A 16,977-nucleotide genomic window follows, 5' to 3' on the forward strand; every position below is an offset into this window, starting at 1 on the left:
GGGGCCAGATGCAGGCCTTTGCTTGTTTTTTCCAGCCCTTAGGGCACTATTTCTTCCACTGATACCAACCATACCTCCCCCCATCACTGATCCCAATGAAGGGACACAACTCCCTTTAATGACATCAACAATTGACACCAATGATGGAGCACAATTCCTCCCACTGACACCAAAAATGGGGCATTGTGTTTTCCCACTCATGTTAGGACCTTTCTACTCCCAAGGGCCACAATCCGGCTCCCCAAAAGTCTGAAGCACAGTAATGGCTCTTTGTTTAGGAAGTTTGGAGACCCTTGGCTTAAGGGAATGCAACTGCAAAAAGGATTACTGCCATGGCCTACTGCAAGCAGTTCTGCCCTTACGTCAGTGCCAGTGAAAGGATTAAACACAACCTCCACCCCGATCATGCCATGCTTTTAATACCAATGAAAGCGGATCTATCATTACAAATTAGAAAGCACATGAATCAATATGGGAACATTTTACCATGACATTCTTTTGAGTAAAAAAAGTACCTTTTTGTTGTTATTAAAAAAAATGGCTGCTCAGGTGATCTAAAGCCTGAGTGGAAGAAAATGTGGGTTCAGTTCGCATCACTCCCTTGTTTTCCCCTTTGTTCTATCTGTATACTTCATATCTTTTCTATATCCATCTACAGTACATGCCTTTTCTTACATATTCCTTTGTAATTAAACTACTTCCACGTATAATCTCCCAAAATGAAAACAACTGAAATATACATAGACATTTAGCAACATTTTACTACTTCAAGTCTCTCTAAGGTAAGATTCACACTACTGTTGGTTGTGAACAAAATTGTGCGCTTTCCTGACGCAAAACATCCTGTACAACAAACACTTTACTCCTGCGCTAGGAAAGGACTCAGTAGACCTAATAAGAATGTTCTGGAATTTTCTGGAATATGCACTGCTTGCTGCCCTCAACAGACCAGGGTGGTCCGAATACACTGGATACAAATGGAGAAACAGAAAAAGGGCGCACCGACCTAGTGCATTATCGTTTAAAATAATGTATTAAAGAAACAAAAATAGGTATCATACTCACAATGGACATAATAACACAGGCATGTCAAACTGAACAAGGTGTATGATCCAAACAACATCTGAGTCCATACGATGGAACCCTGGATGACCAACTGGCTAACGCGTTTCGAGGACACAACCTCTTCTTCAGAGCCAACACTACAGGAGTCTGTACTTCTCTTTATATAAGTTACTAAATGGTAACAAAAGGGCTGTCCTTTGGCAGACACGTGGCAGTGCCAATATTTCTGAATTAATTAATTATTATTATTAGTAGTAGTAGTATTTATCAACTCCTAATGGCACTCCCATGCGTCTGTTTTCACACATACTGAAATGCAGGGTACGTTTTGATGCGGCATAATTTTTAACAGGGGTCAGGGGCTTCTTTACCATGATTCCTACATGTAGGGAAGCCCACTGAAATTAATAAACTGATCCACACATAACTCACAGGAACTTGATAAAAACGCAGTTAAACGCACAGATGTAAACTGAGCCTTAAGGCGGAGCTCCTCCCAAAAGGTGAAGTTCCGCTTTAAGGACTGCTCCCCCGCTCCCCATTAAGGACTGGCACCTTTGGGTGCCCAAATTTGACAGGTACCTGCTCCCATTTCCGGTCTGATTGCCTAGGCGATTGAAAACAGAAGTTGTCCTCCCTCCCTCTCTGTAGTCTTTTGGGACACGTGACAGGTCCCAGAAGACTACAGGACCATTCAGGAAGTGCAGCACTACTCGCGCATGTGCAGTGGGTACCCGGCTGTGAAGCCGCAAGCTATCACAGCTGGGTGCCCACACTGAAGATGCCGGCCTCCTGGAATACATGACGGCCTGCTGGCCTCCTGGAATCCAGGACGGCCGGTGAAACGGGCTGCGGGAGACACACCACAGGACCGAGGGACAGGTAAATGGCTGTTTTTTAAAAGTCAGCAGTTTTTGTAGCTAATGAGTTATTTTTTGACAAGTGAGTAGAACTCCACTTTAAAGTGTTACTAAACCCTGGACCCTGCATTAACTATATCTGGCCTCCCACAGTACATAGAACATGGAAATATAATTATTTTAGTAAATATAAACTGCTAAGTACCTTTTATTTTATCAGCGGGTAGAGCAGTCTTGAGACTTCTATCAATGTCCAGCAGAGTACTGGATAAAGATGGTAGGAGGAGTTTTCATTCTCCCGACTGACTTATGAGGCTGCATGACCCCTAAACCTCTGTCTGGACAGTGCTTATTGACCCTGTGCTGGATATATGCACTCTCCCAAGAAAATAAAAAAAGGTCTCTAGCAATACACACCAAACTGTGCATGTGCAGCTTGTCTCCAAGGCTCTGTTCTATCAGCAGATGGATTGGGGACAGCAGTAGAAGGGGAGGATCAGAGAAGTCTGGATCAAACATAATTTTTACACAGTGCAGAGGATTAACCCCTTAGGTTCCACAGTGAGTATAACAAGCATGATTTACTGCATATACAGACTGATTTTACTGTTGTGGGTTTAGTAACACTTTAAGCACAAAAAAATAAAAAATCTAGGACACATACTGTAAACCTTTTTTTACATCTATTATAATTGACCTCAGCAAATGCAATTATTGTACATATGGCACATGGATATTGAGCTATATGCCCCATGGGTCCCTATATTATTATTAGTATATTATTATACAGGATTTATATAGCGCCAACAGTTTGCTCAGCGTTTTACAATATAACGGGAGACAATACAGCAACAATACAAGAGGGATAGGAGGGCCTTGCTCCTTGGAGCTTACAATCTAAGAGGGAGGGGCTAGTGGTTCAAAAGTTAGTAACTGTGGGGGATGGACTGGTAGGAGGAGTAGAAGATTCCATTATTAGCTGAGGGCAGGATAGGCTTTCCTGAAGAGATAGGTTTTCAGAGATCACCTAAAAGTGAGCAGAGTAGGCGATATTCTGATAAATTGGGGTAGAGAGTTCCAGAGCATGGGGGAAGCTCTGGAGAAGTCCTGGAGATGAGCATGGGAGGAGGAGACAAGGGAGCTAGAGAGTAGAAGGTCGTGCAAGGAGCGGAGAGTACGGTTTGGATGATATTTGGAGACAAGATTGGTGATGTAATTTGGGGCAGAGTTATAAATGGCTTTATATGTTATTGTTAATGTTTTGAATTTTATCCGTTGGGCAATGGGAAGCCAGTGGAGGGATTGGCAGAGAGGGGTGGCAGATACAGAATATATATAAATCTGCATGTTCTTCACCTTTCCAAATTTTACCTGAATGTAATAGAAGACACTCTTGAGAAATTCTCTAGGCTCCACCAGAATCAGCATTTGCTCTTCTTTCCCTTTACATAGATCCAGACCATCCTGGAATATAAAAACAGCGATTGGAAAATCCATAAATATTTTTGTGTTAGCTGAATGAAAAGAGTTCGGAACTTAATTTCTGTGTTTCTCGTGTGTAGAGCAGTCCATGGAAATGAACAGGCTGCCATTCATGCCACACATGGAAATGCACCTGCATTTGGTTGCATCTGCAGGTGTGAACCAAATCTAAGAGGAAGAGAGGACTCCCCAAGATAGCAGCTCTCAATAGCTGGCATTATATCACCATTCTGAGCAAATATTTGTAGTAGGTCTTATGTGCACTCCTTATCCCCCCACACACACACACATACTTCTTTTTGCCTCATAACATATTATTATTACAGTGCTAGTGTTACTGTTTGTGTTCTTGTTGTATAATTTTGCTGTTGTTTTGGTAAAAATTCTCTTCTTTGGTCCCGGTAGAGTAACAATTTTCTTACTTAATCCCCCAATACCAGGGTGGATTTGATTTAAATCAAACTGATTTAAATTACGATTTAAATCACTAGTCAGTAAGGCTTGATTTAAATCAGAGTTTTCTACATAAAGACTAATTCTTGCTGGTATAACTTTAATATGCAAGTAGATGAAGATTTTTAGAATAACAACTTTTCATATTAGTTTTTTTATCCCCAGTTTAATAGGTTAATCATTCATATTTGGACAACTTTTCTGTTGTACTTAGGAAGGAGAAAAATAATCATTACCTTAATAATAACAATTTAAATAGATTTATTCAACTGAAACAATAACATTCCAGCATATGTTATTTGCTTAAACAAACATCCATGTTTATTTACTAATTTGGCTAAACAAAATATATATATTTTAAGAAACTTAGACTGTCAGCCCCTTCCTCCTCACACTTAGTTTCACTTTTTTCTTGTGCAGATCTATTCCACTCCAAACAATCAGAAAAATATTGTTTCTATTCTATTCACTGAACTTCTTGAAACTTAGCAGTGAAGGGGTTGATTCTGTATTCATAGGTTTGTAGAAGTTAGGATGAAGGTCTTTTTCTTAACTCTGTTCATGTTAAAACATTTTTGCTGTGAAGAAGAGGCATGTGATCTCCGCTGAGTCAAATTCAGTTTTGAGAACTGCAAAAGTAAACCAAGCATCTGTGATAATATCTTGTAGGCAGAGAAACTGCCCAATAATCTTACAAAAACCTCGGGAAGAGCATGACATTGTGAATGGATTCATGGAATTTATTTACCGAAAAAATTAAACATATACAGCCTTATTCTACATAATTAAAAAACGAATCTTTATTTCATGATGGAATAACCTTTGGATGGTAATATATTTTCCTCAAAAAGCATTTTATTCAAAAAAATCAGATTTAAATAAAAAAATCAGATTTTTTTTAAAAAGCATTGATTTTTATCCACCCTGCCCAATACTGATGATCTCATCCCTCTGATTCCCACCCTTGGAGGCTGCTCCCAGTGTTAGCCATGATAAGCTCAGAATACCTCTCTCAGTCTTAGTGCCCCCTGTGCAGGCTGATATCAAGTCAGAGGATTTTCAAAGTCCCCCCAAAAAATTAAAAGTCAGCAGCTACAAATACTGTAGCTACTGACTTTCATTATAAGGATATTTAGATATCCATGGATCAAGTGCCGCCCTCACCTGGGCTGGTTACTCACTGGTCTTTGGCAGCCTGGTGCAAGCATGTTTATTAATTGAAGTGCGCAGTGAGCCCTAACAGCTTCACAGCCAGCTACCTACTGCGCATGCACAAGTTGAGCTGCACTTTGTGAATGGTCTTGCAGCTTTCTGGGACTTGTGATGTGTCCCAAAATGTTGCGGGTTAAGAGGGGGGTGGGGGTGAAGTTTCTCTTGGATCGCCTGGGCGAAGTTTCACTCGGATTGCCTAAGCGATCCAAGTGGAAGTGGGAGCAGATACCTGTCAAAACTAGATACCCGCTCGACCCCCTTCCCGTATGACCGTAACGTAACAACGTATGACCAAACATGTTGGGGGGTGAGTTGGCGGCAAAAAAGAAGAACTCCCTCTTTTGTGTGAAATTCCACTTTAACACTATATGCTAGTTTTATGATACATTGATTATAGTTTACTGAATACTTACCAGATTACATGATGACATTATACACATGGTTAGCTTTTGGCATTCAGCTTTAAAAAATGTATTCTGCATATAGGTAAAAGGAATTACAGAAAACAGTGTGTGAGAATTACATTGTGTGCAGTGGCTTGCTGTTTGTGCACAAAGGTGGTGCCATAAAAAGAATACAATGGAGACCTTTTCTCATAAAATATGAATTATTATAATGTATTGTTCTCTTTTTAACATAATAACATAAAGGAAACCAGTACTGACACAGCCTGGATGCCTTCATTACTGACCTTCCCCTGAAAATGTTTGTTGTTTGGCTATTTTTGGCATCAATAAATTCAGAGCTTCCAACCTAGGGCAAGAATTTAGCTAATGAACCCAGAGTAAAATCTGAACGGCTCATCTAATCTGAGTTATTGACTCAAAGTACTGAAAGCCTTTGGGTTAGCATAATAGTCCAGCAACTAGAATTTCCAAAAGAGACTTTAGTACTGACAGCTCCTATTTGCTCTTACCAATTGTTCAGTGTCTGCCACCCCTCTCTGCCAATCCCTCCACTGGCCTCCATTCAGTGTCCTCCACCCCTCTCTGCCAATCCCTCTACTGGCCTCCATTCAGTGTCCTCCACCCCTCTCTGCCAATCCCTCCACTGGCTTCCATTCAGTGTCCTCCACCCCTCTCTGCCAATCCCTCCACTGGCTTCCATTCAGTGTCCTCCACCCCTCTCTGCCAATCCCTCCACTGGCTTCCATTCAGTGTTCTCCATCCCTCTCTGCCAATCCCTCCACTGGCTTCCATTCAGTGTTCTCCACCCCTCTCTGCCAATCCCTCCACTGGCTTCCATTCAGTGTCCTCCACCCCTCTCTGCCAATCCCTCCACTGACTTCCATTCAGTGTCCTCCACCGCTCTCTGCCAATCCCTCCACTGGCCCCCATTCAGTGTCCTCCACCTCTCTCTGCCAATCCCTCCACTGGCTTCCATTCAGTGTCCTCCACCCCTCTCTGCCAATCCCTCCACTAGCTTCCATTCAGTGTCCTCCACCCCTCTCTGACAATCCCTCTACTGGCTTCCATTCAGTGTCCTCCACCCCTCTCTGACAATACCTCCACTGGCTTCCGCTTACTCAACTAATTAAATTCAAGGTACTTACAACAACTTCTAAAGCCATCCACAACTCAGCCCCCAGCTACATCACTAACCTAGTCTCAAAATTCCAGTCTTCCAGTTCTTTTCCTTCCTCCCAAGACCTCCTGCTCTCCAGCTCCTTTGTTACCTCCTCTTATTCTTGCCTTCAGTACTTTTCCAAAGGTACTCCCATCCTCTGAAACTCCCTTCCCCAATGTGTCCGACTATCTCCTACCCTGTCCACTTTTAGACAATCCCTAAAAACCTCATCTCTTAAGAGAGGCTTATCCTGCCCCCTCCTAGCAACGGTACATGTATTTTTCTCTATCAGCCCATCCCCCGCAGTTATTACTTTTTGTATCAATTGACCCTCCCTCTTAGATTGTAAGCTCTACTGAGCAGGGCCCTCTGATCCCTCCTGTATTAATTTGTATTGTAACTGTACTGTCATCCTTTGTGCAAACTGCTGGCGCTATATAAATCCTGCATAATAATAATAGTACAGATTTCCTCAAATAGGACTAACCCTCTCAGATGGATATTTTATTGCAGGTGACGTCTGGCAGACTGAGACTGCCCCAGGTTTCTTTCTTAGATCTTGATTGCTCTTACAGGGAGATCTTCCTGCTATAATCCATGACTGTTCCTGGCCACCTTTGCTCTGGCTATGTTTTCCGCAGTCTAGAATAAATATGAAAACCCAATAGAGAGAATGGGACATCTCATAATGGCCACATCAGGTGTGAAAACCTGTGATGCTCAACAAAGATCTCAATAAGAGAATCCCCAGGAGATATAAAGAACTAACAGGCATTTTATCTCAGCAGCACCTACAAAGAACTAAAATATCAGTTTGGAGTTGACTGATCCTTCCACTTTAAATATAAGCGGCTCTAATACAAAAACGTGTTGTCTGTTCCAATCACAACTTACTACACATGTCCAGTCAGCAGGCATCTCTCTTCTCCAGGTAATGCTCCATGGCACAGAGTGTGGCTCTAAGGAGTAAGTATACCCAGCTGAACTCAGAGCTTCCAGCATACCTTCTGACCCTGCATCTTGGAGAAGACCTGCGCAATAAGAGATCAATCAACAACGCAATGTAGACATATATGTGTGATTTGCAATGATGCAAAAAGTTGATCTGTAATGTTAGCAAGCACCAAAAGACAATTTATATAGTGCCAACTCTCAATGAGTCAAATTTGCTTGTAAACTCTACATGTAAGAACAGAAGGCCTAACCTGCCAGATACCCTCTTCTGGTCCTCCAAAAAAGCTGCCAAACACCAATCTGAAATGGTAGCTTGCGCCAAAAGACTATATATATATATATATATATATATATATATATATAGCCAGTTCTCAATGTGCCCCATTTGTTTGTAAACCCTGCATGTAAGAACATAGAGGTGACCAAGAAGTCCTGGCTGGAGCAATTCGATGAGCCTTGCTACTGGAATATTACTAAGGTCAAAGTGGATTACAGAGCTGAGGTGAGGGAGAGTTCAGAAGATCATGACCGCCGTCCTGCAAAATTGAGAGGGTAGAAAGTGGCGCTGACAATCTTAGCCAGAATACACACCATGGTATTTAAGCTCATCAGACTCTAAGGACTGATTCACACTAGGAATCACACCGGTATGCGCTGCACGTTCCTGTACGATTCATATGCAGTTATGTGCAGTACGATTTCAGCCTATTCATTTTAAATGGGCTGAAATTGTACTGCACTGCACCTAAATTAGTGCATGCACTACTTTTGTAAACGCACTACAACTGGATTGCATTGTACTTTTGTACCATGCAATGTGGTATGGGCCAATGCACTGCGTTTACTGTGTCAGTAATATTGCACTGACACCCACTGCAGGTCGCAAGGGCAGCGCATTCAGAATGCAGTGCACGAAACCCGCGCAGCATTCTAGTGTGAATCAGCCCTTAAGGATACTGCACACATGGACATGGTAGACAAGACAGCTCACTTGCTTGCCTGCCTCTTACGTCTTCTGCATGTTGTGTTCATTTTTGTGGGCTAGAAGCCAAGGTGGGGTCATGTGTAATATGGGGCTGTGGTGATGCCATGGGAACCTCAAAAATTTCATTTTTTTTTCCCTCCTGGTGCATCAAGGGAGGGAGGCCTTGGGGTACTTTACAATGCCACGTCATCAGGGGGCTTGCTGAGGCTCTGGTTCTTGCAGCCAGCCCCCTGATGAAGTGAAACATGCATGCCATCATGAGGCCAGCTACAAGAACCCAAAATAGATAGTTCCCCCCTGATGTTGTAAGTAAATGAGATGGTGGAGCAAGACCTGGAATGCTGCAGTGGATCGGTGGTTTGACCCAGGACAACACTATATCAGCTGGATGTGTAAGTATGTATTTTGAAGGTAACCCTGCTAACAAGATAGGAGGGGAACAAAAATAGAACACAGGGATGGTAAAGGGTCATTGAGGTTGCTCTTTTAATAATACATAGAACCTTCCTAGATCTATTGCCATAATTTTCCCTACAGTTCTACATATCACTATTCTTATAGTAAATTATTTATTGTATGGTGACATAGGTTCAGATGTAACAAATACTCCAGTACAGGGTGGATTTGATTTAAATCAAACTGAGTTAAATCACAATTTAAATCACTAGTCAGTAAGGCTTGATTTAAATCCTAGTTTTCTACATAAAGACTGATTCTTGCTGGTATATCTTTAATATGCAAGTAGATGAAGATTTTTAGAATAACAACTTTTCATATTAGTTTTTTTATCCCCAGTTTAATAGGTTAATCATTCATATTTGGACAACTTTTCTGTTGTACTTAGGAAGGAGAAAAATAATCATTACCTTAATAATAACAATTTAAATAGATTTATTCAACTGAAACAATAACATTCCAGCATATGTGATTTCCTTAAACAAACATCCATGTTTGGTAACTAATTTGGCTAAACAAAATATATATATTTTAAGAAACTTAGATTGTCAGCCCCTTCCTCCTCACACTTAGTTTCACTTTCTTCTTGTGCAGATCTATTCCACTCCAAACAATCAGAAAAATATTGTTTCTATTCTATTCACTGAACTTCTTGAAACTTAGCAGTGAAGGGGTTGATTCTGTATTCATAGGTTTGTAGAAGTTAGGATTAAGATCTTTTTCTTAACTCTGTTCATGTTATAACATTTTTGCTGTGAAGAAGAGGCATGTGATCTCCGCTGAGTAAAATTCAGTTTTGAGAACTGCAAAAGTAAACCAAGCATCTGTGATAATATCTTGTAGGCAGAGAAACTGCCCAATAATCTTACAAAAACCTCTGGAAGAGCATGACATTGTGAATGTAGTAATGGAATTTATTTACCAAAAAAAATTAAACATATACAGCCTTATTCTACATAATTAAAAAACTAATCTTTATTTCATGATGGAATAACCTTTGGATGGTAATATATTTTTCTCAAAAAGCATTTTATTCAAAAAAATCCGATTTTAAATAAAAAAAATCAGATTTAAATAAAAACAAATCAGATTTTTTTTTAAAAAATCATTGATTTTTATCCACCCTGCTCCAGTATATACACTATATTGCCAAAAGTATTGGGACACCCCTCTAAATCATTGGATTCAGGGGTTCCAATCATTTTCATGGCCACAGGTGTATAAAATCATCACCTAGGCATGCAGACTCCTTCTACAAACATTTGTGAAAGAATGGGTCACTCTCAGGAGCTCAGTGTATTGAAGTGTGGTCCTGTGATAGGTTGCCACCTGTGCAGTAAGTCCATCCGTGACATTTCCTTACTACTAAATATTCCATGGTCAACTGTTAGTGGTATTATAACAAACTGGGAAGAACAGCAACTCAGCCACAAAGTGGTAGGCCACGTAAAATGACAGAGTGGGGTCAGCGAATGCTGAATCGCACAGTGTACAGATGTCGCCAACTGTCTGCAGAGTAAGTAGCTAAAGGCCTCCATACTTTGTGTGGCCTTTAGATTAGCACAACAACAGTGTGTAGAGAGCTTCATGGAATGGGTTTCCATGGCCAAGCAGCTGCATCCGGGCATTACATCACCAAGTACAATCCAAAGCATTGAATGCAGTAGTGTAAAGCATGCCACCACTGGACTCTAGAGCAGTGGAGATGTTTCTCTGTCTGGTAATCCAGTGGACGTGTCTGGGTTTGGCGGTTGCCAGTAAAACGGTACTTGCCTGACTGCATTGTGCCAAGTGTAAAGTTTGGTGGAGGGGGGATTACGGTGTGGGGTTGTTTTTCAGGGGTTGGGCTTGGCTCCTTAGTTCCAGTGAAGGGAACTCTTAAGGCATCAGCATACCAAGATATTTTGGACAATTTCATGCTCCCAACTTTGTGGGAACAGTTTGGGTATGTTCCCTTCTTGTTCCAACATGATTGTGCACCAGTGCACAAAAGAAGGTCCATAAAGACATGGATGATTGAGTTTGGGGTGGAGGAACTTGACTGGCCTGCACAGAGTCCTGACCTCAACCCCATAGAACACCTTTGGGATGAACTAGAGCGGAGACTGTGAGCCAGGCCTTCTCATCCAACATTCGTGCCTGACCTGACAAATTTGCTTCTGGAAGAATGATCAAACCTTCCCATAGACACCCTCCTAAACCTTGTGGACGGCCTTCCCAGAAGAGTTGAAGCTGTTATAGCTGCAAAGGGCGGGGCCAACTCAATATTGAACCCTACGGACTAAGACTGAGATGCTATTAAAGTTCATGTGTGTGTAAAGGCAGGTGTCCCAATACTTTTGGCAATATAGTGTATGTTTAGATAGCACAAACTGAGAGCTGTTGATTTCATGATAGATGTACCAGCTACATCTTGCAGAACTTTAGTTAAACCTCCAGTGTATACTTATGATAGGACAGATTATAATTTAGAGTTGTTATTGAAAGACTGTCAGCTAAGAGCACGCACACATAAAGAGGTTTAAGGGGTGTTTTCTTTGATGTACTCCAGTGAAGATAGCTGCAGGATTCTAGAATACCACTGAAGAACTCCGAAGACCTAAGGTGACCGAAGGAGGATGGATAAATTTGAAAGGTTATGTTTGCCAACTTGCTTGATTTTCCTAAATAATATATGAAACTAGCTAGGTTTTGTTAACAGTGTGCTCATTCTTTAATCTTAATTTACATATTATAACTTGTGTTTGTGTCTTCCAGAACATGGACCATGGGCAAGCCTGGGGTTATTTAACATATCGCGGTAGGTCCTGGTACATTAAATGTCATTACAAAATAAAAAAAAAAGCAACAGACCAAAAACATACTGTAAAAAGTTTAATAGAAATCCATGTTAATATTTTAGTTCAAAGAAATTATTAAGGGAAAGTTAATGTGTATTAAGGTAAAAAAAACCTTCTGCATGTAGCTTCCCCTTGTACTCACCTGAGCCCAATCTCAATCCAGCAGTGTGCACAGGAGCAGCCGTTCTCTTGGCTCTCTCCCTCCTCATTGGTTCCCACTGCTGTCAATCAGAGCCAGGGAGGAGCCGCGCTCTGTGTGTCTATGGACACACAGAGCCAGCTCGGAAGCAAGCATGCTTGCTATGAGGGCACTCGGTGGGGGCAAAGAGCCAGGAGTGCCAGCAGGGGAACTCACGGAGAGGAGAATTGGGGCTGCTCTGTGCAAAACCATTGCACACAGCAGTTAAGTATAACATGTTTGTTATTTAACCACTTCAAGTCCGGACACTTTTACCCCCTTCCTGTCCAGGCCAATTTTCAGCTTTCAGTGCTATCACACTTTGAATGACAATTGCGCGGTCATGCATCACTGTACCCATATGAATTTTTTAGCATTTTTTTTAAACAGATAAAGCTTTATTTTGGTGGTATTTATTCACCACTGGGATTTTTTTTTGCTATGTAAATGAAAAAGTCCCAAAATTTTGAAAAAAAGTGTTTTTCTTACAAAAGTTTGCAAATAATATTTCATCGTAAATCTTGGCCAAAATTTATTCCGTTTATCTTTTTAGTAAAAAAAAAAAAATAACCCAAATTAGTTTATAACCAAAATTATAATTTTTAAACATTTGTTTGTACATTTTTATTTTTTTTTTTATTATTATTATTTTTTTTTTAACATACTGTCGCCCTAGCAGTACAGTGTCACCATGGTGACACTACTACTTGTGGGGGGTGATGAAGATTTTTTTTTTTTTTACACTGATTGCTTTTACACCCATAAAGGCTATAAAAGCAATCATTGCTCCTTCTCTCTGGCTGCATTCTTGTAGCCATTGAGAACTACTGTGTGAGCTGTGATTGGTCACAGCTTGTCACATGGTACAAGGCTGTTGTGAATAGCTTTGTACCATGTGACCTCTGTGATCATTCACAGATTTCACACGTAGTAAGCAATGATGTCAGAAGTAACATCTTGCTTAATACTCTGCATGTGATCACTGATTGGCCAATCAGTGATTACATGATCGGTACCTTGCACAGAGGTCCCGTACGACGATCGGTGTTCCACTGTGTCCGGAGGACACAGCGGGCACTAGATCACAGTGCTCCCAGGGAGCACGCACAAGCAGGGGGCGGGGAGGCCGTTTATAAATGTTTACCTGACCCTGTACTGCCACCGTCCGGCCATTTATATACAACAGCTGGACAGGAAGTGGTTAAAAATAAAAATAAAAAGCAATCCTTTACAATTAGTTTAATAATTAAGGTTGGTGGTAAAAATGTCTGGATGACATCTAAAATACTGTTTTCTATAAAGGAAGGGGTGTGGGAGTTTGCTTAAAACCGTGCGTACATGCTCTCTGATGATCCCATCCAGCTAGTCTTGAGGGAACATATCAATGTAGAGGAATCTTGGGGATGCATTTTGTTATATAATTCTGTTTTCATAGATCCAGTTGTCTGCAGATGACTTTATTGAAGAAAAAAAAAAGCAAGTCTTTCTGGCAGGACTGCTTAGAACCCAGTGCAGCCTTTAAATGATAGCATCTGAAAGGGAGTATGCCATAAAATTTGATTGCAACATTCGACCTTTTACTCATAGGCAAGCAACACAAACTGAAGCCACAGCAAATGAGGGGTTATGAAATTAGAAAAAAAAAAATAATTGGCCAAACTAACTCATTATATTAATTTTCCAAATTCCAGTATAAATTCTTAAACATATACATAGGGGTAGATTTACTAAAACTGGAGCATTCAGGATCTGGTGCAGCTGTGCATGGTAGCCAATCAGCTTCTAACTTCCGCTTGTTCAATTAAGCTTTGACAATAAAACCTGGAAGCTGATTGGTTTCTATGCAGAGCTGCACCAGATTTTGCACCCTCCAGTTTAAGTAAATAACCCCCATTGTTTCCTTTTAATTCTTTGTAGAGTTTGCAGTGAATAGTTTGGTAAACAGTGTAGAAAAGTAATTGATGAACTAAGCTGTGTAATAAAGAGAGTGAAGTACACTATATGGTTAATGATTTGCGGACATTTATTGACCATCAAACCCATATGATTTTGTTGGACATCTCAGGTTAATTAAGGGTATTCGTATTGAACAATTGTCACCAGATTGTAATTGTCTGAATGTCTTAGGAACAATCGAGTATTGTCCATGATACATTTTTTATTTGCACTAAAGCCTGGTACACACTGAATGAGAAAAAAAAACGGACAGCTCAGGAGGAGCCGCTGCACTAATTATTATTATTATTATACAGGATTTTTATAGCGCCAATGGTTTGCTCAGCGCTTTACATTATAGTGGGAGACAATACAGTAACAATACAGTTCAATACAAGAGGGAATTGAGGGCCCTGCTCCTTGGAGTTTACAATCTAGGAGGGAGGGGTGAGTGGTGGTACAATAGGTAAAACTGGGGGGGATGGAGTGGTTAGAAGCATAGAGGATTCCAGTGTTAGCAGAGGGCGGGATAGGCTTCCCTGAAGAGAGAGATTTTTAATGATCGCCTAAAAGTAAGTAGAGTAGGTGATAGTCTGATAGATTTGGGTAGGGAGTTCCAGAGAATGGGTGATGCCCTGGAGAAGTCTTGGAGACGAGCATGGGAGGAGGAGATAAGGGAGCTAGAGAGTAGGAGGTCTTGCGAGGAGCGGAGAGTACGGTTTGGGTGATATGTAGAGATAAGATCAGATATGTAAATTGGGGCAGTGTTGTGGATGGCTTTGTATGTCATAGTATACTAATGATATGATATTGGTACAGCGAGCTCCCCTGGGTTCTGACAGGGACGCCCCCCATCCCGGACAGAACACTTCGGTCAACACTGTCAGCCATTGGCTGAGAGCACTGATCAGGAGCTGATCAGCAGACCTTCTTCAATCATGCCTCTTTGACAGAAGCCCACCGAACGTCTGGCTTCTGACAGACCGGCTACCACATTGGGCCAAATATCCAATAAAAATTGGAAGATGTCAAAATACCGCTCGACATTTGGCCCGTGTGTAGTAGGCTTGACATCCAAATCTAAATGTCTTTGTATGCTAGAGAATTGTAGAATGAACAGTACCCTTCACTAAAACACATTCACTCAATTATTTGGAGTGGGGTCCTTGTAGCTTTGGCCATATAGCATATTTCTCATCCAGGATCATAAGCAGAGCCTATCTGAGGTAGAGTGACTTGGTGATCTTATATTGATGGTCATCTTCTTCCTTCACTCAGGTAAAACCGTGCCTGAAGAGCAGGAGATCAGCAAAGTCATGTACCATGACTGGCGTCTTATACCACGGCATGAAGAAGAGAACTTCAAGCAATTTATCCCTCTGCCGGAGCCAGAACCCATCCGCTATGTGCCATACCCACCACTACTGAGGGCTATTGCTCTGGCTCAGTTGCAGAAAGAAGGAAAGCCTTTAACAGAGCCCATGCTGGACATTGGGAGATTACGGGAATCTGATCATGAGCTCCAAAAGGAGCTTAAAGTGAGGAGAGCCAAAACAGGGACACCGGTGTGATAACGCCCTGGACTTCTGCTACTTCCTAGAAACATGGATTCATGTACAGTTTGTCAGCAGCGTGACCTACAAACCAAAATGGCAACAAAGTGCCATGGTAATTGGGGTTATGGGCTCTGCTCTTTGTTGAGGGTTGTTTTCAGTTATAGGCCATACTGAGTAAAGAGTACACAACACCTTCCGTAATTGAAAATTGTCATTTTTACTCAATGACACCATAAGTAACTGTTGGACTTTCCTATTTGATGTTTACTGGGCTGTAATAAAACTTTATATAAAATCACACCATTATGTGCTACTGATAATTTAAAGGCATTCCATATATGCAGTGCTCAGCATAAATGAGTACACCCCTTTTGAAAAGTAAGATTTTATTCAATATCTCAACAGAAGAACAATTTCCAAAATGTTGTCAAAACTGAGTTTTATGTAACATTTGTTTTGCTCATTACATGAAAGTAAGGTATAACGTAGATTGCAAAATCTTCAGTTTTACTCCAATTAGTTGATGCAAAAATGAATACACCCCACAACAAAAACTACTACATCTAGTATTTTGTATGACCTCCATGATTTGTAAGGACAGCACCAAGTCTTCTAAGCTTGGAATGAACAAGTTGGCAACATTGCAACATCTAAATTTTTCCATTCTTCAAGAACAACCTCTTAGAGCCTGGATGCTGGATGGAAAGTGATGCTCAACTTGTCTTTTAAGATTTCCCCATAGGTGTTCGATTGAGTTCAGATCAGGAGACATACTTGGCCACTGAATCACTTTCACCTTGTTCTTCAGAAATGCAACAGTGGCCTTAGATGTGTGTTTTGGATCATTGTCATGTTGGAAAAGTGCACAACTTCTCTTTCAATACAGAGCAGTACATCAGTGAATTCATGATACCATGAATTAAATTCAGCTCCCCGACACCAGCAGCACTCATGCGGCAGCACAGAAGGACGTTGCCACCGCTATGTTTCACTGTAGGCACCATGCATTTTTCTTTGTACTCCTCACCTTTGCAACACCGTACAGTTTTGAAGCCATCAGTTCCAAAAACATTTATCTTGGTCTCATCACTCCAGAGTACAGAGTCCCAGCAGTCTTCTTTTTGAGTATGGTCCCTGGCAAATTCTAGGCAGGATTTTTTGTGCGTGGGAGAGGTTTCCTACGTGGATGACACCCATGCATGCCATTCCTCTGCAGTATACGCCATATTGCGTCATAGGAAACAATTGCCCCAGTTTTTGCTTTCTATTTTAGACAACTGCAATGAACTTGCATGGAGATTTTCTTTAACCCCTCTCATCAGAAGACGCTCTTGTTGAGGTGTCAACTTCCGTGGACAGCCTGGAAGTCTCTGTGAGATGGTTGCAGTTCCATATTTTTTAAATTTTTGTATCACTTTTGCTACAGAATTCTGAC

The 16,977-nt window shown here is 41.1% G+C and overlaps 1 protein-coding gene across 1 annotated transcript; it reads left to right on the plus strand.

The window, feature by feature from the left end:
- The first annotated feature begins 332 nt into the window (after window positions 1-332).
- LOC149473129 (small ribosomal subunit protein mS34-like) lies at window positions 333-15,557 on the plus strand. Its single transcript, XM_089684119.1, has 4 exons — window positions 333-362; window positions 8,002-8,094; window positions 11,791-11,833; window positions 15,265-15,557. The coding sequence occupies exons 1-4, from the start codon at window positions 333-335 to the stop codon at window positions 15,555-15,557; spliced, it is 459 nt and encodes a 152-aa protein (XP_089540245.1).
- Window positions 15,558-16,977: the final 1,420 nt, after the last annotated feature.

Source organism: Staurois parvus, unplaced genomic scaffold (assembly GCF_062004578.1).
Source record: "Staurois parvus isolate SC_StPar_1 unplaced genomic scaffold, SC_StPar_1.0 ptg000018l, whole genome shotgun sequence".
Lineage (NCBI taxonomy): Eukaryota > Metazoa > Chordata > Amphibia > Anura > Ranidae > Staurois > Staurois parvus.